The sequence below is a fragment of the Solanum pennellii genome, chromosome 5, assembly GCF_001406875.1.
Source record: "Solanum pennellii chromosome 5, SPENNV200".
In the NCBI taxonomy this organism is placed as follows: domain Eukaryota; kingdom Viridiplantae; phylum Streptophyta; class Magnoliopsida; order Solanales; family Solanaceae; genus Solanum; species Solanum pennellii.
This window is the reverse complement of record NC_028641.1, coordinates 1,762,501-1,785,017: the sequence shown is the minus strand read 5'-3', so window position 1 is coordinate 1,785,017 and position 22,517 is coordinate 1,762,501. Positions and strand designations below refer to the sequence as shown.

General features: G+C 30.4%; 1 protein-coding gene across 1 annotated transcript; it reads right to left on the bottom strand.

Moving 5' to 3' along the window:
* Positions 1-10,001: 10,001 nt before the first annotated feature.
* Positions 10,002-19,201, bottom strand: LOC107020646. The gene is made up of 11 exons (XM_015221097.2): positions 18,939-19,201; positions 18,255-18,548; positions 16,847-16,924; positions 16,218-16,726; positions 14,633-15,265; positions 14,353-14,507; positions 11,977-12,188; positions 11,739-11,872; positions 11,307-11,653; positions 11,129-11,232; positions 10,002-10,364 (listed from the first exon to the last, which is right to left on the bottom strand). The coding sequence occupies exons 2-11, from the start codon at positions 18,529-18,531 to the stop codon at positions 10,294-10,296; spliced, it is 2,520 nt and encodes an 839-aa protein (XP_015076583.1). The 5' UTR covers positions 18,532-18,548; positions 18,939-19,201; the 3' UTR covers positions 10,002-10,293.
* Between the last annotated feature and the right edge of the window lie 3,316 nt (positions 19,202-22,517).

Here is a 22,517-nt window from a genome sequence, read left to right as displayed (position 1 = left end):
AAGATATAGTAATTTTGGTGAAGGACAAGATACAAAAAATAATATTGAAATTATTCAAATAAATAACGAGAAAAGTGTAAAAATGTCTTAGCATGGAGGTGTGAGATGAGAGTAGATGACTACGGATGGTTTCTCTAAAGGTAAAACTAGATAGATTAGAGAAGTATCGGTTAGACGGAATATAATATAGTTTAATTATTCAACGCACGAGTTTAGATAAAAAAAAACTATGGAGGAGACAAATTAATGTAATAGATTAGTAGGTAGTAGCGTGATGTCTCGTTTATCTATCTATACTAGTAATTGTAGTATTACTCGACTTTTTTAATCCTTTGATAATAGTACATGTTATTTTTGCACTTGAGATTATTTTATTATGATATTTTACTCATGATATTTTGTCTTCGGAATACTAAATTAATCTATAGTATTTAAGGAGTATTTTGAAATGAGATAAAATGTTTTCTATAGTATTTTGTTATGGCTTCTATATTTTCTTCATTTCATTTTTCGATTCGTGTTAGAAATGTTATTTCGATAAGTTATCAAAAATAATCTCTTTATCTTGCTTCGTACGAAATGAACGTGACAACGCGGGACCTACTTGTTGACGTGTCAATTTACTGCTTGCCAACTGTGAAGGTATTATTTTTTTTCTTATTTTATTTTTTTCTTATATTCATTGGTATTTTATTTGATGTATATTAAATAATAATACGTGATACATTATTTTTTGGGGAAAAAATGTTTATTTACAAAACATTTCTTATATAGTAATTTTGGTAATACATAAATTTTAGTTGATACTAATATCTTGGATTTTATTAATACATTTTACGCAGTATTATTTTTATATTTGACAATTTTAATATTTTATAAATAAAGTGTTCTTTCTAAAAATTACGTAACACATAGTATCATTTTAACAAAAAGGGTCATTTTTGTCTCTATACTCTTATTTCGTTATATTCTTTTTGATAATCCGTTGCAAATATAATATTTTTTAAATAGTAAAAAGTCAAATTCCGAATATACGAAATAAAATTAATGTCAACATAACTATTATCAACATATAAAATTACACTATCGTAATCTCAACATTATCTATATATACCTCTTAATTAATAGTACTTTTTCTATATACTCAATCAAACAAACTCTTTTCTTTTTAAATTTTCTCTTTGAGGGATTTTAATAAAATTATATACATTTGAAATAATTTGATTATTTATTCCCATACCCTCTCAAAAAAAAATATTTTTGGATTTGTCAATATTAATCGGTTGATAATTAAGCCTATGGTATTAATCTTTTAGATCACATAATATCGTGATCTTGTTTAATTTAAGATTATTTCATCTTATTTAATTAATTCTTTGATTTAATCAATGATTCGATCTCTTAATCATACATCGTGTTTGAGTAAGCACTAATGACTAATTTAACCAACTTTTTAGCTTGCAAATATCATTTTTTAAATTATTATTATAAGAAGTCATAGTATTATTATAAGGTTACTTATTCGTTAAAAAATAAATAAAGGACAAAGTAGATTATACCTTAAAATTTTATTATTTACCAAGCAACAAATTTAAATACGATGCTCAAATAGTAAACACTTTTCACTATTAATTTTAATAATTTTAAGAATGTAAGATTATGAACTCAAGTTCTTACCAAGAGTCAAATAATAATAATAATAATAATTCTTATTTATTTAGTTATTTATGTAAATATGGTGAGAGTCTAGCTTACATGTACCTTAACGTAGGCACCAAATATCTATCAAAACTTGGACAAATGAAAATAATTTACACAGTATCTTTTAGTGTTCGGATCGCGCTCATGCTCTGCAGAGCCCATTTAGGAGTGGCGATTCGAACAAAATTTTCTCCAAATCTAAAGCTCGCCCCCGAAACTTTTGGTTAAGGGTGAAACACTCCCACAAATACACAACAATCCATGTTGATAATTTTCAATCTTGAAATGATATTGAAAATACTTATCTAACGATATAAGTTTACTGAAATATTATTTCTACTCACTAAATAACTTTCACAAATTTTTCCACCACTTACTTAAAATAGTTTTGGATAGTTCGAACAAAAGTGATACATTGGAGTAGTATTTAAATTTTGTCTTTATTGAATTACTCGATCGTCATAATGATAAAATAAATAACAATATCGCACAAACTCACCAAATAATCTCAACCATAATTTTCTTTAACATCATCAACTCAAATACGTATCTAAAGGCCTACCAAATAAATTTATCTTTTCAACAAATTCAAACCATTAGCTAAGTATAGTCAATATTCTATAATATAAAATTATTAACCATACAGTACTTGATAAGCTTATAAATTAGGTCATTTTTTTTCTTTCTTCGCACGATAAAAAACTATTAATCATTACGCTCGTTCATAAGCTATACTGATATCCGTCATGAATAAAAACTCCATATCTTTGATATTATAACTCTTCTTTATATTTATGATCTACAGCTATTTATCAGACAATTTTTCTTCAACAGTAAATAACATTTATCTATATCTGTGATCTCTAATGAGGTCAATGTTAGTATGAATACCTAAAGGTTGTCTACAAATAAGGATAATTCAAGAAAAAGAAATAATAAAATTATCCTAAAGTTGTAACTCTTCTTTATATTTATGATCTACGGTTGTTTATCAAACAATCTTCTTTTTAATAATAAGTAATATTTATCTATATCTGCGATCTCTAATTAGGTCAATGTTAGTATGAATACCTAAAGGTTGTCTACAAATAAGGGTAATTTAAGAAAAAGAATTAATAAAGTTATCCTAAAGTTGTAACTCTTCTTTATATTTATGATCTACAGTCGTTTATTAGACAATCTTCTTTTTAATAGTAAATAATATTTATTTATATCTACGATCTCTAATTAGGGTCAATATTAGTATGAATACCTAAAGGTTGTAATTTAAGAAAAAGAATTAATAAAGTTATCTTAAAGTGTGGGAAAAACTAATAAGAAGCAAATATCAAAACAAGAAGACCTTTTTTATTTTATTTTATTATTTTTATAATATATGTGTGACATATATAGCCACTTAAAATTATTTTTTTTGTTTAATTTAATTAACACATGACACATATACTTTTAATGGTGCGGCTACTTGTCAACTCTTTTTATGTTCCCATTACTTTTGTCTTAGTTTCAAACAGTAATAATCTTCAACTATAACCTAACATTATTGAAAATTTAGTACTAATATATGATGATCTGTCCTTATAGTTGTCAACAACATATAGCAAATTAATGTTTCATATATATAATATAATGATAATAATAATAATTTAGTGTAGTTTTTCATGGATTTTATGAATATAAATCATATCTACAATAAGGTTTTAGTCAGAAATGAAGTTTAAACATTATTTAGTGGCAACTAATTAGGGCTTCTTATGCAATTAATCATCTTGATTGAATGGAGGATAGAATTAGACTAGCTAGTTTGTTCATGTCTGGTTAAGTTTGATTAATTTTCGTAAGCTAATTTTTGAAATTAAATTAGATTTGAGAATTATTTTTAAAATCATAAATTATAACGTAGCACAAAAATCTTAATTTTATCTTTTAAAACGTTGATTCTATAAATAGAGGGTTATTATAATTGAAACGTGGCTAAAATTACAATATTAATTTGGTGGAAAAAATAATTCACCTTGATTTAATTATTTTTTTAATGGAAAAATCATCTGGCTTAGACATGACTTAAGTGGGTCCAAGTGCTTATCTAACACTCTACTTATGACCCAATTAGCTCTCTTCCTAATGTGCGTAGGTCAAATATAACAATTCTCGATCGACTGAGTTTGACATAGCTAGTGTAATATTTTTTTAAAAAAGCGTAGAATAATATTTTTTACTTAATTTCTTCTTCGATCGAATTTATCATATTGAACTTATCTAATATTGTTTCCATATTTTACATGGTTTATAAATTATTGAAAATAAATATAGCTAGGTTGCACGTTTACTTCAAAAAATATTTAAAAGAAAGAAAGAAATAAATTGGACAATTATAGTGAATGGTAAAATTAAAATGTGAACTTCTATATGGGAAAATCTGGTAAAAGTGAAACATTTTTTATCATATATGTTTGACTAGATGAGATGATATATGCTTTTTTTATAAATATATTTCAAAAGTACGTACCTAAGTTTTTTTTTTTTTGGAAAATGAATAGCACAAGGTGAAATTTGATAATATTGACCTATAAAAATATCGACTAATTGAAGATGTGAAATTATGGAACTTATAAAAATGTTAAAAGCCAACAATTACTCTTGCAAATGATATAATAATGAATATGAAGCAAAAATAAAAAAAAAAGGACATAATAAAGAATTTTTGTTTTCTTCATATATATATATATATATATATATAAGTGACATATTTACTAGTTGGTTTTCATTTTTTTGATCTCGTTAAACTATTTTTGACCATAAATAAAATCGTAAGTAATCATTCAAATTCCTTCGATCGAAAATAAACAATTCTTTTTCTCTGCATTTAACAAAATTACAAGAGATTCCTTATGCTTTTTTCTTCTTTTCTTTTTCTTGTTTACTTCTTTTTTTTTCCCCCTTCTTTTTCATCATTTTTTCTTTTCCTTGTTTCTTTATTATTTTATTTTTATCTTTATTTGTCCTTCACACTTTTCTCCTTTAGGAGTTTCTATCGACATTTCAAATTTTATTAATTCTTGCTTCAATTTACTATGATTTTCTATGAGTATTAGTTTTAATTATCTACTTTTTTGAGAATCGAGTCGATAGCTTTAGAATATAAAAAACATATATAAATAATATACTTTTAGTGATATTCATGACACTATTGAAGTTTTCTGCTTTGTTCAAAATTATTTTTATTTGATCGACTCGTCTAAATCAAATTCAAAAAAGTTAAATGTCAAAATTTAAAATATCGTAATATCTAATGACTCGAAAATTTTAAATCCGCCTTTAGTGGGTGTGGCACAAGAGGATTATCCCTAAATTCATGAGGCTTTACGTGTCTTTGTAGAAAGTTTATAGTTCAACAACAATTAATAAAACAAAAAAAATGTTTTACTATCTTTTCTTTTGTTTGGTGTGTGTATTGGGAGGAAGTGCTTGACTAACTTTTCTTTTAATAGGTGTAAAACGGCAAGAAAAAATAAAAAAATATTGAGCTCGTCAAAAATAATATTAATATATTCAGTATAATTCTATAAAATAGTATTTGAAAAGGATATAATGAAAACATATCTTATTTTTACCTTAACGATAGAAAAATTATTTTTAATTAACCCTCGATTCAAAGAAAAAACTACAAAGTGATCTAGTCACCCCAGATAAATCAAATTGGAAGGATAAAGTAACAAACATGTGTAACAAATCCACAAACAAATTAAATAAAACCCTTGAAAATATGTCAGAATAGAAACTCAAATGCATCAATCAAAGGTCTGAGGTTTAAAGCTTGAGAATAGAATCGTCTTTGATAGGATATAGTTTATCCAAGTATCACATATTGTAAATATGGAAAACTATTCTATCGAGTTATCTAAACCGTCTAGAGAGGAAATATATTAAGTTATCGTCTGTATTGTTTAGATCTGTTCTTTTTTTTTTTATGAATGAGCCTCCTAATTAAGTAAATAAAATTCTCCCGAACCAAAGCAATAAATAAATAAAATATATTAAGATATCAACCAGAGGATAATTTCTCGACTTAGGGTAAACTTAGTAATTGGTCCTTCGTGAAATATCAAAATGTTGTAGCTAGGTAAAAGATGGAAACAAAGAAATACAGAGACTAGTACACAACATTTACTCTATATACATATATTAAAAAAAAATTAATCATATATCACGTAAATTTTTACTGTTGAACCCCCCTTAGTCCTACCTGGCTAGCTAGCTCCACCCTTGGTGCTAACTAATTAGATGAGACATTAGTTCACTACTACAAGATCATTATTTTCCCCATTGAAATTTTCCATCGAAAAATGTTTAGGCACAAATATTTTGATTGAATTAGTGACAAAAGAAAAAAATATATTAGTGTTTTCATACGGAAAAATTTAACTACATTTATTCCTTTAATTCATAGCTCAAAAGAACACATGCAATAATTCGAGGGACAATATTCCGCCCATATAGCTAGCGGGGAGGATGGCACTATACAACAAAGTATACGTACTAACATAGTTCTTTCATATTAATTTGAATTTTCATATATATATATATATGCATATAAACTCAACATAATTGTAAATAACAAGATTAATAAGCTTCTTAATTTTTATAATAACTATATATAATTAAACCACATAGGCTCTTCAATCAGTCTATAATAATAGTATTGTTACGTATCATGTTATGAAATATTATATCCAAATGAAACTATATATGATTATAACATAATTATTATTTATTATTAAGCAATTAATTAACTTTTAAGGATAATTAGAAAAGTCACCATCTCCATTGTGTCTACGTGATGGTCCAGAAGGAGGAATTAGAGTCCCTTTTGGTAGCATATGAAACAAATTACTCTTTTGAAACTCTTTCTTTTCATTTTCATCGTAATATCTCGGAGATGGTTCTGAAAATAGAGTATAAGCGTCTTCATATTTTGGAGATGGTTCTGAAAATAGTGTATAAGCGTCTTCATCTTTTGAATTCATCGTCGACGATATTCTCACTGAAGAAGCATAGCCAAGAACAAGAGATAATGTGAGAATTAAGTACATGAATTTCCATGAAGAATAATTAGTAGTAGAATAAGCCATTGGGAATATGTTTTTTTTTTTAAAATTGAATCTAGGGTTTATGTTTTGAATAATTGTTTAGGGATTTAGGTGGGGTATATATATAGATTATAGTGCATGGGAAGTAATTAAAAGATTTTTGAGAAATGTTTTTTTTTTTTGTGTGTGTGTGGGGGGGTGGGGTGGGGGGTTAAGAGCGTCGTGCCTGGTTGTCCGTCCATATTAGTAGTCGTAGTAAGCATATTTACGAGTTTCATATTGCTATTACTATATGTTGTTTCCAGTTAAGTACTATCGTATTCGTTAATCGTTACTATACATTATTTCTTTTTTTTTTATTCTTTTTCTTGAGCCGTGAGTCTATCAGAAACAATCTCGATCTGAAGTAGAATTAAAGTCGCTAGTGAAATTATATTTGCGGGTAGTGAAGTGGATGATGTTATTTCTTTTCTATCTATTTATTAATAGTAATTTATATATTTATTCCTTATACGTATATGATATAGTTAATGTGTACTTTGAATTTTTCGCTTTGTAGTTTAGTAAAACAAGACTATAAGAATTTTAATTTTCTAATAAAGGTGCAATTAATTATTGCTAAATATGTTTTAAGAAAATATACATCTAAATTAATTAACATGCTAAATTCTACAATATTGTACTTAAAGAAGCTGGTCGGTTAAGTGCTAAGTTTATTTAATTTCATTGTGATTAAATGAGATGGAATCCATTAACTTGAATTTACTAATTTGTAGATGTGAACTTTATATATGGGAAAAATTATTATGAGCTTGTTTGTAGAACAAAACAAAATGTTTTTTTTTAGAAAAAATAAAAAAATGTTTGAGTTGATATAAATTTGGTGTTGATTTAGGACAATTTTGAAGCATAATGTGTTAGCTCATATTTCTGTCGAAGAAGTTACGATGATCGTCAAAATTTCAGTCATAAATATTGAAAAAAAAAAATAATAATTCTAATACGTAATGTAAAACAAAGCAAGATAGAATTTCTAGTATTTATCGTCAATAGTTCAATTTTTTTGCCCATATATATATTAATGCTAGGATAGTAGTCCTTCGTAACATTGAATTAGTCGATCAAAAATAATTTATCTACCTTTACAAAGATAAAATTAATCAAAGACCAAATGATCTCGACATATGAACATTGATTACAATGACGCTGATGTAAATGTTATCATGCAACAATAACTATTTGAGTAACGGACGATTAAAGATAAAATTTTCAGGGGTTTTAAAGAGATTATGACCTAAAATAATTTCAAGCTAATTAACCTATCAAATCCTTCAGAGTATGATGGAGCAAGTTCATGTGAAAACTGAAGAAGGCAATTTATATTGATTATAATAGTTATATTACAAGAAATATAAGATTAAAATGTTGAACATTATTTCTAGAAAGGAAATATAAAATTATACACAAGGACCCTGAATTTTCAAATATTATAAAGATGGGGGCTTCTCATGAAATAAAAATACGAAATTATACACGAAATAGGTCGAGATATGTGACACAATTAATATTAAGTGTTTATATCATGTGAATGCATAATATGTACATATATATACACATAGTTATTACTTAATCATGATTAATTTATACATATTTACCTTTATCAATCATATAAAGATTAGATATAGATAAATAATATTAATCGTACCCACAACCTAAACATCATAAATTTACTTTTAATTTGAAAATTTATTCAAATTAGCACCTCATTGAGCATAGTTCCTTTAATTCATAGCTTAAAAAAATATAACTGTGAGAGAGAATCACATAGGCTCTTCAATCGGTCCGTAATATAATATTTTTTATATATCATGATATACGAAATACCATTCAAATTAAACTATATAATAACATAATTTTTTATTAAGCAATTAATTCACTTTTAATTAAGGATAAGAGAAGTGGTTATCATCATTATTCCCAATAGGTGATGGTCCAGAAGGAGGAACAGGAACCCCTTTTGGTAGCATATGAAATAAATTATTCATTAAAAACTCTTTCTTTTCATTGTATTTTTTCGAAGATGATTCTGAAAATAGTCTAAAATCTTCTTCCTCTTTCGAATCCATCGTCGTTGCCGAAGATATTCTCATTGAAGAAGCATAGCCAAGAACAAGAGATAGTGTGAGAATTAAGTACATGAATTTCCATGAAGAATAATTAGTAGTAGAATAAGCCATTGGAGATGTTTTCTTTAAATTGATGTTCTAGGGTTTATATTTTGAATAATTGGTAGGGACTTACATGGGGGTATATATTATATATAGACTATAGTGCATGAATAAATGTGCATGAAATTAATTAAAAGGTTTTGAGTAGTTTCGTGTTATTAATGTTTCTTGTTCTTCGATTATCGTATTTTTTTTATTGTAGTAATGTCCTGTTTTGTTTCTTGTACTTCTATTTTTTTTTCTAGACTTCTTTTCTTATTGAGTCGATCGAAAATAACTTCTCGACATCTGAGGTCTGTGATAAAATTTGTATACACTCTATTTTTTTAAAATCTAATTTTATAGGACTATATTGAGTATGTTATTGTTGCTGGGGGCGGTGAAGTGGATCATATGGAAAGAACTATATATATAGAATTTTGAATGAAAATTCAAGGATGGTGTTAATCCTTTTCTATCTATCTTTTAATATTAGTAATTTTTAATTATATTAATTCCTTGTACGTATGTGATATAATTAATGTGTAACTTTGAATTTTTATTCTTTGTAGTTTGGTAAAACAAGACTATAGGTATTTTAATTTAATTTCTTGTAAAGATGCAATTAATTATTGCTAAATATGTACCAAGAAAATATACCTCTAAATTAATTGACATGCTAAATTCTATGATATTGTACTTACAAAAACTTGGTCTATTAAGTGGTGAGTTCATTTAATTTGATTGTAACTATATGAGATGGAATCCATTACCTTGAATTTACTATTTTGTAGATGTAAGCTTTGCAAATTAAGTAGAAATAAGTTAAAAAATTAGAAATTAGACTCTTGAAAATTGAAATTGACCAAAAAAAAAAAAACATAAATTACAAACAGTGCAGGACCCATTCAGGAGTAGCACTCCCATCGAGATTTTCTGGGTTTGAACTCGAGTCCTCTGATTAAGGGTGAAACGATGGATCAATAAATTTATGGGAAAAGGGGCCTAAAACAAAAAAATTATACACAAACAAAATATTCTTATCATTTGCTTTTCAATTTTCCCCCTAGTTGGTACTTCAAATTGAACATAACATCATCTACAATAAGGTACAGTCACAATCCCTTCACATAATCCATTCTCACCCCTTAAGCATTTTATAAATCTACACAAAATCATCACACATCAAAGGGACTCCTCAAATTTACATCAAACCCGCGATATCATCTACGTATGACACTACCACTATGAGTATCTTTCTGTCCACTTACGACGTCTGAAAACTGTAAATAGTCACCTCAGATAATCCCAGTGGAAATGCTTGAAGTTGCATTGATCTTCAGAGAATGCTCAGGAACATATGTCACACCTGCCAATGCAGAATATTTGTCTCAGTTAATTCATCCTATGACATTGACGTTTAACTTGTTCTGGACTCAAACAGATAGTAGCACATACAAAAACTATAGACGACACAAGCACCATAGGAAAGGTTCACTTGTACTCTGCTCGTAAATTACTCAATTAGTTCGTAAATGCACCATAGTTCATAAAAGATTAACACAAACTGCATCAAATCTAATTATATCAACAGCTTACTCTGCTTTTTGCAGTCTACCCAACAAAAAAGGTGTAAATAGAAGAATGAAAGAGACGGATTAAGATAATTACTGAAGCCACAGAAGTTTTAATTTTATTACCCACCAGAAATTGGGGTAAAACCGTAGCTCGATAAGTTCTAATTTTCATCCAACCAAATAGGGTCTTTTTCATTTTGATAAACATAGAAAGAGTATTACTGAGAGGTCGTGCAATCCTCTTCTCCTTTCTTTCCCTTCTTTATTTTCCTCTTAACTGATCTCATCTCTGTTCTTTCAATCCAAATAAACCCTACACAACTGTCAAGGCGCGTAATACCTTGCACTAATTTTTGAGTAATAATTCAAGAGCGGGAAAGGAACCAAGGAAAATATGATATTTATGAAAAGTTCTGGTATTTCTGATATAAAAGTGAAATATGCTTAAGGAACTAAGGCAGGGGTTGATGTCGAATTATTGCCGCCATCTCAATGTGGATATTTAAATAACGAAAGTGGAAAGAAACGAGTTTAACAATTTAAACTCAGCTAATACCTTTCTCCTTTACATCAATCTGTAAAGAATCAAGTGTGATTATACCATCCGTCAGGGGAAGTACTTCAAGTTTGATGGTTGCTGTAGATTGAGCGGGCACACATCTGAAACCACCACAAAGGGGTGTAAGATTAAACCCGAACTGCGAAATAAAGATAATTTACAAATAAATGATTACCCCAAGGGAACTCTGCTCTGCAACCATAGATGTGTACAACCTGAATCGCCACTTGGAAGCACATCAGGTATGGGAGTGGCTCTCTCACTAAATGAAACTGATTGAGAAAGATTTTTCCCTTCCGGTACTTGATTTACTGATACCGAGCTATTGCTCGGAGCAGCACTAATTTGCTTATCAATACTCACTCTCTCCGTAAAATCAGAAGAACCAATGAAGGGACTCATTGGTGATGTCGGTGAAGTACTCAATGACACCACAGAAGGTGGGGAAGTAAAGGAAGCAGGAGCAAGCACTGTCATTGTCAGATCTTGTGAAGTTAGGTTTGATGCCTGAAGAGTTAAGACCTGACAAATTGAACATAAGATAAGCACTCAAGATGTTTAAACCTTCAGCTTGATAAGTTAACATTATTCTCATATCATGTACAACCTGTACTGGAAGCTGAGCACCTCCTTCAAAAGATCCAAGGGTTTGTTTTGTCATTTCAGAAGCAACAGAGATCATAAGGTCCCTAGAAATTCGTGGTCTCCAGCTCGTTGGCTGCTTGAAGAACAACTTTGATTCTACAAGTATCCATAGAAGATCCAAGAACTTAAAAAGTGTAAGACCCCATAATAGTTTTCAGATACATGTACCTAGAAGGAATTTCTTTTTAAACAGTACCTACCTGTGTAATTGCATCGACATGATACCAGAACTGCATATTTATCAGTAGGTGACCCAATATTTCTTTCCTCAATAATGGGAAGATGGTGCCATGTTGATGATGCACTTCTAGAATGTACTCGTGAAGATCGAAAAGTTTTTCCACTATGACCGTTGGAACTCTTCAAGATGGGATTGACTGGTCTAAGAATGAAAGAATGTTCTTCACCTCTCCTGCAAAGGGATATTGCAGTTAATTTCTTCGCACTTGCAATCCAGCAATTGTAACAATTAAAACAAAAAGTTAGGCCGACACTGGTTTTGACTTTCAAAGCTAGCAACAAAAATAATAGCCTTGAGCCTGTATGGCCAAACTGCCAAAAACTGCTTATTTTTAACACTTCTGGCTAAATAGCTTTCAAAGAACTAGTTTTGGAAAAAGGTGTTTGTGTTTAACCAATTCGTCTGAGAAGTATTTATTCCCCAGTATTTGATAAGAATTTTGTGTATAGCCATCTTTTTAAAGTGTTTTTAAGTATTAAAAAAAAGTAGCAAGGTTCATTTTACAATCAGGATTACTTAAAACAGAGAAATAATTTTAATTATTTATTATGAAAGACCTAAATTAATTTATATTTGTTTAATTAAATTAATAAAGAGAGAAATGACTCATATTTATAGTTGATAGACTATTCCAAAGAGGAAGAGGAGGAGCAGAGAGATAAGGGGGGAAAAGGACAGGAAGAAACCAAAAAAGGAGAAAAGCTTCTGTATAATTTTGAAAGATAGATGTGTTAAATTAATGAGGGATGGTTTGGTAAAAACAAATTTATAAGAAGGATATTTTTCCTTGAAAATCTTCCCCTGTGTGAACTTGCTAACATTGTTGGTACCAAGCCCGTGAAAGGAAGAGGGTTGTGGTAGGCTGACAGTCAACCAGTTCAATTCATGATGAATCCTCATAATATAGAGCCGACCAAAGTGAAAGGCAAGTTCTACATAATAGCTATAAGACCAACAATGCTATATGGTAGTGAATGTTGGGCTGCTAAAATACAAAATATCCACAAGATGAATTGTAGAGAAGCGAATGCTAAGATGGATATGTAATCATTTCAGATAAGATAAGACTAGAAATGACCACATCTGCCAGAAGGTGCAAGTAGCACACTTTAAGGATAAAATGAAGGTGTAAAACACTGGTTAGTGAAGGTGTTTAAAGGGGGTGAAATATAAATGCAAGAAAGTTGTCTCCAAAGACCTATAAATCTTGGTATCAATGCCAACTTAGCTAAAGACAGGCACAAGGGAAGAAAAAGATCCATATACGTGATATCTACTAGTTAAGGATAGGTATTAGATTTACTAGAGAACTTCTAATAATAATAAGAGTTGTAAACTTTTTCAATTTTTATTCTATTTAGTATGATTCGAGCTTAAGTGAAGATATGCAGATTCATATAGCCAACCAACTTGTTTGGGACTGAGGCGTAGTTGTTGTATATTTTTTCCTTGAAATAATTTATTTTCTACTTTAGTTTCTTTCTTTTCTTTTTTTATTTTATAACCGTGGTGTCCGAGCCAGATTTCACTCACCTCGACTTATTCCACGAGATACCTTCTATCTCTCACCGGCAATAGTACCAGATAACCCTGTCCACCAAGGCTAGGGAAGAAATCACTTAGTCTATTTGTCTTTGTTGAGATTTGGACCTGAGACCTCATGGTTATCAACCTACTTCATTGACAACTATGCCATACCTTTGGTTTTTTCTACTTTAGCTTATTGGGAATGGCTGAAATTTTGTAGCTTATTGCCAACAATTAACAAAACTATCCCAACAACAAAAAAGTTGGTCAAGTTGTTCAAAAGCACTTCTTTTAGTTGGCCAAGAAAAAGCACTTTTTTAGTTGGCAAGATCAAATCTCAGAAGAAGTGTTCTCAGCCTCCAAGAAGCTTGGTCAAACACGCTATTAATTAAGGAAACACCTAATTGGTGATTGGTAGCCCTTCCTTTAAACATACTTGGAAAAAAGTATTAGGATATTAAAAATTTCCTCAGAATCTCAAAAATATTCAGCTTGATCACTGATACTTGCTGCAATAACAGCAAGTAAACTCTATGCAGATATCTTATTAATAAGACCTGCCTCAATGGAAAGAATGCTTCTATTTCTGCTGATGGCCAATATATGTTCCATTCTCTTGGTTAAAAGAAGAACAGCCTCTAAAACAAATGCAGATTAGGGTAACTTCAATCATTAAATACAAATTTACATACACCAGGCCCCAAAATGATGTCTGTTGTGAGTCAATACACTAGCACTATTCATAATGATTAGATAAAGAAGATAAATCATTTATTAAGTAAAGATAAGAAGTTAAACCGAATTAAACCTGAGGGCCAAATTTGGCAAACTATAGTCTTCACCAGCTTCAATACATGCAATTGGTAATGATAAAGGAGGCCCACTTTTTGAAGCTTCTTCAAAAATGATTGTTACAGCATCTATGTAGACAACAATATCAGGTGCATGTGTTGGACAGACATTCTGCAAAAGAATGCTGATTTCATGTTAATCGTCTCGACATACCCAAGCCATAAGGTACATTAAATTCCTAGCAACATACATATATCCAGTTTAGCTAGTTACTCAGGCTAATGAATAAAACCCACCTTGATGTGGACACAAAGGAGATCATCTGTATTGCAGTCAGCAGCAAAAGAAGTAATTTCTACTGGTTGAATTATTTCAATTTTCCTCCTCCATCTTCTTCCAGGGATGAAAATACCTTCTAAACCACAACGAACTGAAAATCTTTCTGGCTCAAGAGATACACCTCTAAAAGATAAAAGTCCTTCACTCCCGGTCTTTTCACTCTTCACTGACCTTTGAAATGAAAAGCGTTCCCAATCTTCTGGATTAAAACTTGGTCCAGTGGTGGAGGTTGTAACAGATGGAGGTGGCACACTATTTGGTGGAAGTGAAGACATGGAGTAACTTCTAAAGTTACCGAAAGAAAAGAGTTGTGATCCAGAAGATCCAGATACGATGGGCTTTGTGGATGTGCTACGAATGCTCGCACTGGAACTTAATTGAGGCGGGGATAAAGGTCGTGCGGAAGGAGAAATAGAATTATCTATAGGAAGTAGCCATTTCAGCAGTTCACCACAGGGATCCTGCTTTGCATATGTCAAATTATCCTCATTCAAAGACGACAAACTTCTCTCATGATACTTCTCAAATTGAAGAATTTCAAGCACGGGATCTCTCACAAACTCAATACCGACATTTACTTGTAAAAGTACCTGCATCCTTCCAAAAAATTGTATCTACATCAGTTGTTCTCCAGGAAATCTAAAAAGACAACTAATAAGTAGTACAATTAAAAGTCTATAAGCATCAGAAAGGGCAGCACAAGAGGTACTATTTTTCATCTCTAATTTAAATGTTCAACAACATCATACCCAGTGTAGTCCCACAAGTGAATTCTGTGGAAGGTAGTGTGTATGCAGCCTTACCCTTACCTTACTCTGATTTAAATGTTCCAACCACTAAAACAATTCTTGTCTAACATCCGTGTTTATGATTGCCTTTAAAAGAAGTTATAGAGATCGAATAAGGAGAAAATAAAATGGGAAGACATCTGTAGAATCCACTAGTCGCCCTGCACTACATTAAACAGTGAGATCATACTTCTAGAAATAACACTAAGGAACCCATTATAACCTGGAGAGAAACCCGAATTTTGCTAGCCATACCATTCAGCACTACAACAACCTTCTCCTGGACCCTGATACAAATTTCTCAAGAAAAACACTCTAAATCAGGTTACTCCACCGAGAATCCCTTTCCAAACAACCTCCTTCCTTCCGGAGAAGCTTATGTATGACATCTGACCACCATCTCCACATCTAAACTACTGTTTTGACAGGACAACAAAAATTTTTGCCACATTTGGAAACCCGAGCTGAATGTGGTTTCTTTCAACTAGCACAGTGGACATTTCGCACAATAAAGAAACTATGTTTCTTTTGGATCTGCTAACTACATGCTAAAGTAAGGGGAAATAGGTTCATGCAGGCATAAGTTCAATTAGAAAAACAGAAACAGGACAGCAGATATCAACGTCAACACTATGAAAGAAATGGAATGCCTTTGTACAATTTAGGAAAAAGGTGATGGCATGTACATTGGTCTGTATATATTTCACAAGAAATTGGGTGTAACTGCTGACACTACAATTTTTGCGGAACATACCACTATATCTCCATTTGAAAGGGAACAACACTTGACAGCATTTCTTGCCACTCCACCAGAGGTTCTAGCATCAAAGTTTCCCTTATCAGTGGAAGCACTCAAAGACAGCTTCTTTTTAAGTGTCTTCACTGTTTCTGAGTCATCTGCTCCAATCATATCAGATACTTCCTCCATAGCTTTTCTTTTCGACCATAGAGCCTCATCTGACTCGGCAATCCGAGCGAAAAAGTGAGAACTATTAAACCTTTGTACTAGTGATTCAGTTTGTCTTTTGTAATCTTCCAGTCTCAACAGATTTTCACCAGTAGAAACCTCCTTTTGGGGGCTAATATTTGCATTTCCATTCTCACTTACACTACCATCATCCACTGCTTCTCCAGGGGAAACAGACCCGGAAGTAATCCCTGTGTTACCATTTTGTTTCATGACGGCCGCAACTTTAAAAGGTGTAATGATTTCTGTATCCTGCTTACAGGCTGAGAGACATGCAAGTATATGGACCTGTTCACCTACAATTGATGAAAAAATTAGAAAGAAATAAATGAAAACCTGAAAAGAGGTGGAAGATGATAGAAAAGGAGGGGGAGAGGAGGATACAAGTAGGAAAAGAGATTAACAATAGTAGCTACCAGGTATAACAAAGAAGCGGTCCAGTGAGCATATGGAAGAGATATCTGGTGCCTCACTCCAGTTTTCAGGAAGTTTATCTGGAAAGGCATGTCAAGACTTGGTAATTAGTTCGTTGAGATATGAGTTCGGGATTGCTGGACAAACATTTTGAACATCAAACACTATCTTTGAAGAAAAAAGCAGCTGAGAAAAAAATCAAGCACACAACTAAGATTTCATCCAACTTAACAAAATATTCCATAACTATATTTACATTCAAAAGACGAAGAGAATAACGATATTATGCGAAAAATTATACAGATGAATTCAGGACTCTTTGATTTCCTTCTGCACACCCAAGTTTGAAAATTATCAGTGCTTACAGAAAAAGTAGAGTGAAATAGAAGACAACGGACGTGCTCTTCATGATGAAACCTTTCAGTGTTTTTACTGAATATTACAGATTAAAAAAAAAACACTAAAAATTAAGATCCTCGACCAATGTTTTAATCCAAAGCTAAAATGTCATTGCCAAAAGCAAACCACGGCTACATTAGAAAGTTCGATCGGTAAAAAAATTCCAGAATACTTACAGCAAGTATGATCCAAAACTATAAGATGTGATATTGTTGGGACTTAAGAATAAAAGATGGTTCCCTACCCTGCATTCTTATCAGAACTATCCACAATAAAATTATAAATGATAGTCATCAATTTATACAAGGAGGGACATTCCAAGCACTAGATTCAGACTTCTATGAGTAACTCACTAATTGGAACCAATGGCAAATAGCCCAAAAGCAGGCAATCATCAGATATAAATGATGACCATCTGGCTCCCTCTTAGAAAAGCTCCCAATCTTTCGTGAAGATAAGAGTTGTACTAACCAATTTTCCACCGAGATAGGAATATCTTTACAAGTTTCCCTTTTTCTCCTTCAAAGAATGGATAATCTTTCCATAATAACTATGGTAATCTAAAGTCTAAAATAGATATTGAACAAGTAGGACGTGTGTAAGAAAGACTTGGACAGCAGGATTGTAGACTAAACTCCTAACAAGCTTCCTTCTCACAACTTGAGATAGAAGGACATCATGAATTAGGCACAAATCTACTATTCCAATCTGTACTGGAGGATTTTAGGCAATAAAATTTCTAAGTTTATAGACGAATGACTCCGGAGAGACTTGCAAGTTGCAACTCATCCAGGAAGAGTGTAATAGGACCACATAAACCAATTCAGGTTACTTTCCCTTTCTGACAACTAATGCATATGGTGTATCAATATTAGCCAAGAAACGTGATGCAGCGCATCTGATCAGTAATAAGCACACGGATGTAGATACCAAACATCAAGAACAAGGCAGAAAACAAAAATGAAAAAAATACACTTTCAGATCAAAGGCGGAAAAAAAAATAAAAGTTACCCTTTGGAATAGTTATCCATCCTTCGTCCTCTTTGACATCCATGTGGTTGGCAACAAATTGAGAGTTATTTTTCTCATTTATGTCCGCAAGATCTTCATCCTCAAATTCATCACTCTCACCGTCGCGTTTCTCACTCTCTGTATACGGTTCTTCAGAAATAAGGCCCTCTAAAGTAGTACTTGGTTTGGAAGCATGGGTTGGCACCGATTGCACTCCACGAGCAGGTGAATGCTCAGAAGCTGCAGTCTGATTAGACCTCAGCATCAGGAAGTTCATGATTTCCCTGTAACTCCCTACAACAATAAAATCTTAACTTCACTATCCAAATCCTCGAAACTGACAACAAAAACCTAAATATACATGTGTATGTTAATTTTCTATGCACACAAAATATTGTTCTAGTGAGGCATTGGATGCACAAATGCTGGATCTACCTCTGCTCAAAGCATTACATTTTCTACTCAATTATGACCATTTCCTAGCAACCAAACTCATCAAAAACATTCAACTAATAAACACGACAATCATTGGTAAATACTAAAACAGATAAAATTTGAAGACAGATAAAACTATAGAATGAGAATTGTAAAGCGATAGGAATCTACCAGATGAAGAGTACGTGTTTTTTGAGGTATAGGATCAGTAATGGACAAAGAGAAAGAGGAAATGAAATCGGAAAATACCTGATCGGAGATGTCACCGGAGAAGAGAGTCAGGGAGGTTGTCGATCGGAAACACGGCGGTGAACCGGTGGTGAGTTGGACCGGAATAAATCGGTGCTGTGTGTGATAGGCTTTGGATCTGTGTCAAAGCTTCGTTTTTTTAAAACAAAGTTCAATTTTTTATTAAAATGTTAGATTTATTCACAATTTACAAGTTTCTTTGCGATTTTAACCTTAGTTATTATTTAAATTTTATTATATCGTAATATTAGATAACATGAAAAAATTTATTTTATTTAACGATGAATTTATCTATTTTTATTAATATGTCATATTACAGAATAATGAAGTATACAAATTATTCAAATAGTATATTCACTATATAATATAATATATTATGAAATAATACATAACAATCATTTAAATAAACGTGATACAGAAGGCCTTAGTGAAAAATAATTACTCATGATCATTTTTAAAATACTACAATATTTATAAACTAATCAACAAGTACCTATATGATATACATTTTGAGTCTACAATTCACATGATGTATAACAATGTGATTCAACTATTTTTACCATAGTATACATAACTATGGTACTATTATTTGCTTAGGGGTGATTTTTGTACGCGATACAATAATAAACGCCTAAAAAAACAAGAGTTAGGTTCACCTCGCAACCTATTCTTATCATGTTATTTAAGTTATATTTAATTCTTCAAAAGTATTTAATTGATAGTCGATTTTGACAAACTTCAAATAAAAAAGTCGATTTTGAACTTGTGTATTTCCCATACTAATAATATTGGGCCATATTATACATAACAGATTAAAAGTTGGGCTCTTGGCTTATTGGACCAGATAGTAGATAACAGACTGAAAACTTGGGCCCAAGTCTAATATGTGTGTGATAACATATTTTGTCCTATACTTTTTTTTTCCATTTACGTACTTCATTCGTCTCAAAATATTTATTCTAATGATTTTCAAAAATAATATCATAAATTATTTATCATTAAGTTGATTAAGATAATATTAAATATTTCCTTTCATTTCATCCTTGGAAGAAGTTATTTTGAAGAATACAATCATCTCAATCGAGTAAATTTTTAACAATAAACGACATATTCTATATAATTGTGTCTGGAGATGGTAGAGTGTGCGTCAAATTTTACCATACATTAGAGGTAGAGACAGTTTTCGACTGGCCCTCGGCTCATGAAAAAACGATCAGCATACAAAGAATGGAACTTTTTAAACTATTGATGATACTCTTAAAAAACAACGATGATAGTTCAAGTAGGATAAGAGAATGAATGATTGTGGAGATGTGTTTTAATATATAGATGGTAATAAGTTAGATAGAAAGAAAAGAGAAAAGAAAACAACGAATAGTTAAAGTGTTGTAAACTCACACAAAAATGCAATTCAAATATATTTTTGACCATTAACTCGTGTAAAAAATAATAATCTATTGATCAATAATATAAACAAAGCTAACTCAAGTGTTTGTTATTTTTAATTTTTTTCATAAATAATATTTACCAATACTATAAATCATATTTTTCTCAATCCTTACATAATGTCACACATCAACAAATTCAAAGAACAAACCTATAAAAAAAAAAGTATATGAAGTAGGGCTACTACAAATAAAATAGGATAAAAGATAAAATAAGATTATTAAATAATAAGTAAAGATAAAATAAAAATTAAAAAATTAAGATAACGACACTGTCACATCAAATCAATCGTTATTCAAAATAAAATCTTCGTTGTTACCTAGCGATGAATCAAAATATAGTAGTCTATTTTATAAATTTGTAAGCACAATATAACATTTAAGCCAAAAATATTAGGTCCATGAATTTATTCTGCGGTCACACATAAACAAAAAAAAAACACATTTAAAAGGTGTTGTTCTCTGTGTCAAAGTAATAGTGCTCCTTAACTAACTCGATCTTATGGTGGTCAACAATGTTAACTAAAGAATTTAACACATAAGATTTGTTAGGTAAACATCAAATGTTGAACGTTGAGCGTGTTTATGACATACAATTTGACGAAGTGTAGATCTTATAAAACTAAGCTTCACACACGAATCTCAGAACATTTTACCACGAAACGAGTCGCGATACTACCTTTTACATCAATAAGAAAGCAAGTTGTATAGGTTTTGCCCTAGTTATATTTTCCCCTAGATACAACTATAACTATAAAAATGACAAATTTTTGGGCAGAAAATTACATTATTCTATTTTGGTTAGTTGCCAACTTATACTAGTATTTATTTGTTAACATTCTTATCCATCCAAACATGTCACATCTATAACAGTCATCACCAAGTCACCCAACTTAGTTGTCTTTTTGATTTATTCTTTTTAATAATCTCGATATATATATATATATATATATCTTATAAGAAAAAGTTCAAAATATGTCCTCATAATAAATTAATATTAATATTTTGGGAAATAAAATATTTTATAAAATAATTAAAATATACGACCATGTTTTGCATTTATAATTCTTTATTTACTCTTTGAAAAAACAGTATCTCTGATGATAGAAAAAGATCCTTTAAAGGTTTCAAAAAAGTCTAATTTCAGCAATAGATTTAATAATTGGATGGAAACATATTTTTCTAAAATATAATTTACTATAATATAATAAATCCTTTTCCCTTGACAAATTGTTTGGTAATTTACCATAATGTAATACATTTTTTTCCCTTGACAACATTGTTTGTAGTTAATTTAAATGTATATTGTTTGTTTTCTTTGGAATTTAAAATTATTTTGTCACTAAATTCATTATGATATAACAACACAAAGTTTTATTTTATGTAATGGCCGATTAATATGATCACGTGACTATTTGTTTTTAAATCAAATTATTAGATAATAACACAACATCAAAATAAACAATGCAATATAATTATAACAATATAATATATTATTAAATAATATATAATAACCATTCAAACAAAAATCGAATGGAAAAACGTATTAAGTTGGATGTAAGCCTTCTATTTGGTGTGTGTATATATATTAGGGCAACTTTCATACATAACAAACAAAAAATTCATATTTGTATTCTATAGCAAACTTTGCATAATTGCGCTCCATAGCAAACATAAAACTGTATAATTCGCTATACATATACAAATGTATAATTCGCTGGCCTATTTCGCTGCAATTGTATAATTCGCTATCCTATTTCACTGCAATTGTATAATGCACAATTGTATAATTCACTGCCTATTTCGCTGCAATATTAAGTGTATAGCAAGAAGATATATGTTTTTCTCTCGCTTTATACAAAAACAGAAACACAATATATACACTTCTGTTGTATAAAGCTAGAGAAAATTGTATTTCACTGCAATTGTATAATTCGCAATTGTATAATTCGTTGACCTTTTTCTCTGCAATATTTGAAGTAAAATGTTTGTAAATTGTATAATTAAGTGTATAACACGAAGATATATATTTTTGCATGTGTATATACAATTTTCTCTCGCTTTATACAAAACAGAAACAGAATTATACACTTCTGTGTATAAAGCGAGAGAGGCGAGCGAGAATGGAGAGTGG